We start from the raw sequence: 5830 nt of genomic DNA on the forward strand, positions 1-5830 counted from the left end.
AGGGAGCCCTGCTGATGGGAGCAGAGATAAGCAGTATTTAAAAGGAAACAGCATTTCGAAGGGGATGAGAAGATGATAATAGTGATACTAATATGTATAAGAAAAACAATGTGTGGGCTTACTATGCACTTGGTCCTAGGAGTGTCGTACGGAACCCAGAGAGTAGATGCCATGGTTATTTCCACATTACAGATGAAGCTGAGGCACAGAGAGGCGGCCTTGCCCAGAGCCGTAGCTGTAGGTCTGCAGCGGAGACAGCACCTGTTGACAGGCTTGGTTCTTTATGGAACAAGTAGGGAGGCAGCTGTAGGCATTTAGAAAACAGGATTAGTCCCTGATAGATACACGCGATCTCTGGCTGAACCAGCCCTGGCTCTAAGCAAGGAAAGCCGAGAGAGGAGTCCCACTGTGGCTACAGAACCGTTGATGAGTGTAGCTAGGTGTCGGGACTAGAGGACTTAAACAGAGAAATTATTTTTCTCCCAGGCACATTCTCTGAATTATTGTTTTGGAGAGGTTTTTGCTATAGGGCGCATGCGCTCACCAGACAGACAGAGACAGAGAGACAGAAAGCGAGAAATCACCCCCCAGGGGGGATGGTCACGCCGCAATCCCTTCTCCTTCATCCTAGTCTCGGGTTCTTGGGCACGCATGCACACGCGCCGGCGTGAGATTTAAGCCACCGGGTCCGGGATATGAACCGCGGTTGACTACGTGGGAGTCCAGCGACATAGCCATTACGCTAACTGCTGGTTCCCGGTATTTATATTTTTTTCTTTCTTCTATGAGTGAGAGAAACAGAGACAGAGCATGTGAGCACCCCCAACAGAGTTCACCTTGCAGCCTATCCTGAGCTTCAGCTGGCTCAGAACATAGGCACAGGTGCATCTAGCGTGTTTGTGGAGGGCTCCAGACTAGAACCTGGAACTTTCCCATGTGGGTTAGCCTTGCAGAGCCTTCTTGTGTTACTGTTGCACCACCATCGGGCCCCCACATTCTCTGAATTATTGAATATGGGTGAGACCTATAGAGAGAAAGGGAGAGAGGTTGATGGAGAGAGCGACAGAGAAACAGGGTTACAGACAGATATGCCCACAAGACACTGCTGTTGACCGGAGAAACATGGAAATCAAGCTGGGGATGCACTTACAAGAAATTTTGGCCCCCTTTTTTTTTTCCTTATTGGGCTTGTGCACTTGCCAGAAAGACAGAGAGAGATAGAAAGCGAGAAATCACCCCCCAGAGGGGATGGCCATGCCGCAATCCCTTCTCCTCCATTCTCCTTTCGGGATCTTGGGCATGCATGCACATGTGCCCAGCGTGAGTTTAAGCCACCGGGTCTGGGATTCGAACCGCAGTTGACTACATGGGAGTCCAGCAACATAGCCATTATGCTAACTGCTGGTCCCAAGAATTTTTGGCTCGTTACGAGCTGGACTGGCCTCATAAATACACACTAAGAGTTGAAACTCTTAGATGTATTAGCAGTACAAAAATACAGCCTGCCCCTGCCCTGTACCTACCCCACCCCTTGGAGGTCCTTGGACATGAGGCTCTGACAGGGGCTGCCCTTGGTGGTCATACCTGGCTTCCCTTGAGGGATCACGGCCCTTGCTATTTGGTCGTCAAAAGAGTCATGACGTATTTTTCTATGCAAAAATGCATCATGACTTTTCCCATGACCCAATACTTTCTCAAAAGCTCTGTGCTCTGAAATGATCTGTTGTTTCTATTTTTTTTTAATTAAAAAAAAAAATTTAAATTTGTTTTCTTTATTTTTTTAGTGAGAGTGAGGGCGATAGAGAGAGAAACAGAGAAGTATTTTCGAGAGTTTTGCCATGCTCTGATCCTCCCACCGCCACTCCCAGCTAGCCAGGAATGCAGACACGGATCACTGTGTCTGCGTCTAGGTCTGGGGTCTGAACTCCAGCCTCTGTGCAGCTCCAGCATCACACAGTGACGTTCTACCACATGTGCCCGTGCGGCTGGACCAGCATCAGTGGTTCTGTGCGCACAGCCTCATCCCACTGGCGGGTGAAGTGGTCCTGGCTAGCCTTGCCCCTAGAGCAGCCACTGAGTACCCACAGCAAAGGGCAGCCTACTGTCCAGAAGGGAGCATCCATCCTCACTCACCGCCCAGCACAGCTGTGCAGTCTACCCTACCTTCCAGACTCTGTGTCAGACACCAGTGGCAGCCCTGCCTTTGTGGAGCCCACTGTCTGGGGCTGGAGCGAGGGCGGTAAACAGATACTACGAAGTATACAGTGTGAGCAGCATGGCAGAGCGTGTGGGAGCGTGTAGGGGCACCCGAGCAGGATGGCTGGAGAGACAGGGGCTTCCCCGGGAGAGGCACGTAGGCAAGGGGCCTGGGTTAGGGTTGGAGCATGGGGCTGTATTCTACTCTCTGACTCTTAGAGTCACTCATACCCTATGTGACTTAGGATAAGTCACTTCCCCTCCCTGGGCTACTTTAAGAAAGATTTAAAGATTTGAAAGGTGTAAGAAAGATTTATGCTCTTCCATGTGGAATGACTCGGAGTCCAGCTGAGGCACTTTGAGAAGGTTCTGTGCACAAAGCCTGGGGCTCTGTGTTGGGGCTGTGACCGGCGTCATCATAGCTGCGTAGAATACGAAGAAATATTGGATGTTAGAAAAATCATGACAGGGCTCTGTGTTGGGGCCGTGACCGGCGTCATCATAGCTGCATAGAATAAGAAGAAATATTGGATGTTAGAAAAATCATGACATGTTTTTTTCTATGCAAAAATGCATCATGACTTTTTTGACAACCCAATATTTACAAACTTCATATCTCACAATGATTAGTATCTAGAATATGTTAACTCTCAAAATGCATAGAAAAAAAGGAAACAATTCAGTTAAAAAATAGGCAAAAAATATGAACAGGTATTTTACCAAGGATTTACATATGGCTAGTAAACACGCACGAAAAGGTGTTCGACCTCATTAAGCTATTAGGGAAATGCAGGTTAAAACCACAGTGAGGTATAACTACACCTCTGTCAGAATGACTAAAATTTTTTTGAGAGAGAGATTTTTGCTATAGGGCGCGTGCGCTCACCAGACAGAGAGAGACAGAGAGACAGAAAGCAGGAAATCACCCCCCAGGGGGGATGGCCACGCCGCAATCCCTTCTCCTACATGCTCCCTCGGGATCTTGGGCACGCACGCACACACGCCCAGTGTGAGTTTAAGCCATCGGGTCCAGGACTCGAACCACGGTTGACTACATGGGAGTCCAGCGACATAGCCATTATGCTAACTGCTGGCCCCAGAATGACTAAAATTTAAAAATCGTGCCAACATCCAATGCTGGCCAGGACACTCGCACTTTGCTGGGAGTGTGAAATGGCACAGCCGCTCTGGACAACATCTCAACAATTTCTGATCAAACTAAACACACAGTTACCATAGGACTCAGCAGCTTCACTTAGGGACATTGAACCCAGAAAAACCTACATGCATGTTCATAGTGGCGTTATTTATAAAATACTCAAATTGGAGAAAACCCAGATGTTCCACAGTGGGTGACTGGTTGAGCAATTTCTGGGCAGCAGAACCCTCCTGGTATCTTGCGGGGGGGGGGGCAATTTTTGTTTTTAGGTTCTTGCCATAGGGCACATGTGCTTGCCAGAGAGAGACAAAGAGACAGAGAGAGGGGGAAGTGAGAAATTAACCCCACAGAGGAGATGGCCATGCTGCAATCTCTTTTCCTCCATTTTCTTCATGAGATTTTGGGCACACATGCCCACGCACTGAGCATAACTTTCGAGTTGCCAGGCCCAGGACTCAAACCATAGTCGGCCATGTGGGAGTTCAGTGCCTCAACCACTACACCACCCTCTAACCCCAAGGGAGGACCCTTCTTGGTTTAAAGGACATCTCCATATGAGGCAGGAGATAGTGGACGACATGACATATCCTGGTTCCATGCCACTATTGCTTTGAGTCTTTCTACATGGAAGCAAGTCCCTTGGCCTTTTCATTTTTTTGGGAGGTGGGGGGGTGGGGAGAGGTTTTTGCTATAGGGCATGTGTGCTCGCCAAAAAGACAGAGAGAGAGAGACAGAGAGACAGAAAGCAAGAAACCAGCCCCCAGAGGGGATGGCCATGCCGCAATCCCTTCTCCTCCATTCTCCTCTCGGGATCTTGGGCACACACGCACATGTGCCTGGCGTAAGTTTAAGCCACCAGGTCTGGGACTTGAACCATGGTCGATTACGTGGGAGTCCAGCGACATAGCCATTACACCAACTGCTAGTCCTGATTTTTCTTGACTTATATAAAAAGGGGGAGGGCTTTGCATAGAATATGTTCTAGTCCTTGTGAAATAAATGAATTAAGAAGAAATGAAGTACCCATTCAAAGCATCATGAAAATGTAATACACTATGAGTCATTGTTATGGTTTATAAGCTAGGTCTTTTTCCTAAAGCAAAAGCTGTGTGGGTGGAGAGAGAGAGAGAACAAGGGAGAGAGTGAGGAGAGAGACAGGGAGAGAAAGAGAGACCATTGTTTAAACCTTTCTCTTATGCTTCCTTTTCTGGTAATAGATGTTTATTCAGATTTTTAAAATGTGCCTCCACGATCTTCTTCCTAAAAAGAAATCTGACGATGAATTATACCAGAAGATTATTTCAAAACAAGAAAACGTAAGTCATCAACCTATATTTGAAAGGACTTTTAAAAATTTACTACAATAGATTAAACTTAACACTGTTGTGACATGAAAGCATTTTTGCTTTCATGTATAAAGATAATTTACTACAATATATACTTTTAAACACAATATTATGATATATAAAAACGTGTACCGATATAAAAATAACAGTGTGCATTACTAAATTTTTGAAAAATATTACAGTAGAGAAAATAGAAGAACATTGGTCAAAGACAATCATTGATAATGTTACTTTATGCCCGTTAGGGTTTATTTTAAGATATAATTTGTTTATTGGTTATAGCTACTTATGCTACTTTATATTCTACTCTTCTCAGTCTTTTATAGAAAGCTTATCTTTTTTCATGTACAACAGAGAGTCAGGGCTTAGTCAAACGGGTTCAGATTGGCATCCTGGTTCTATTGTCTACAAGCTCTCAGATCCTGAGTTCCTGTCTTTATGCAGAGGGTTCATTCCGGTCCTGTGGGAGTACAGAAAGGCTAGGAGGGATGTGTATGAAGCAGGTGCCAGAGTAATAGTCTGTGAAATGCCATAACTGCCATCATCCTTACTGCACTGTCACCGCCCTAGTCATCATCCTCATCTTGACCGTCATCATTGCCATCATTTTCATTTTACACCACCACCACCCCTGCTGCCATCCTCATTTGGGTCATCTTATCATTGTCGTTATTGTCACCATCACCACCCTCACCCTTGACACATCTTCCTGCTTGCTCCTGTCATCATGGTGTTCATCATCATTGTTATCCTCATGACCGCCGTCATTGCCCACACCATCATTCTCCTCTTCACCCTCGTTCCTACCATCACAGCTGTCACCTTCATCACTGCTGCCGTCCTCAGGGTTTCCATTACTGTCGTGACCACCGCCATCAGCTTCATCAGCAGTTACCGCCTCTGTGAGCACCACTCTCCTCACCTCCGCGTCACCACCGCCATTGCCATCGTCATCCTCATTACCCTCCTTCACCACCCTCTTCATCGTCCTCATTACCACCGTCACTACTCTCATTTTCCTCATTGTCATCGTGGTCTTTACGGCCTTCGGCACCACCAGCGTCATCTGCATCACTGTCACGATCATCTTTATGACTACTGTACCCTCCTCGTCACCACCGCTCCTCCC

At 46.8% G+C, this 5830-nt stretch overlaps 1 protein-coding gene across 1 annotated transcript in view; it reads left to right on the forward strand.

Annotated features, from left to right (window-relative positions):
- Positions 1 to 5830, forward strand: part of EVC (EvC ciliary complex subunit 1) — a 105846-nt gene that overhangs the window by 18705 nt on the left and 81311 nt on the right. The window contains exon 7 of the mRNA XM_006163199.1: positions 4573 to 4671. Within this exon, the coding sequence (XP_006163261.1) occupies positions 4573 to 4671 (99 nt within the window). The remainder of the gene's footprint in view (positions 1 to 4572; positions 4672 to 5830) is intronic.

The sequence above is a fragment of the Tupaia chinensis genome, unplaced genomic scaffold (genome assembly GCF_000334495.1).
Source record: "Tupaia chinensis unplaced genomic scaffold, TupChi_1.0 Scaffold141490_1, whole genome shotgun sequence".
Lineage (NCBI taxonomy): Eukaryota > Metazoa > Chordata > Mammalia > Scandentia > Tupaiidae > Tupaia > Tupaia belangeri.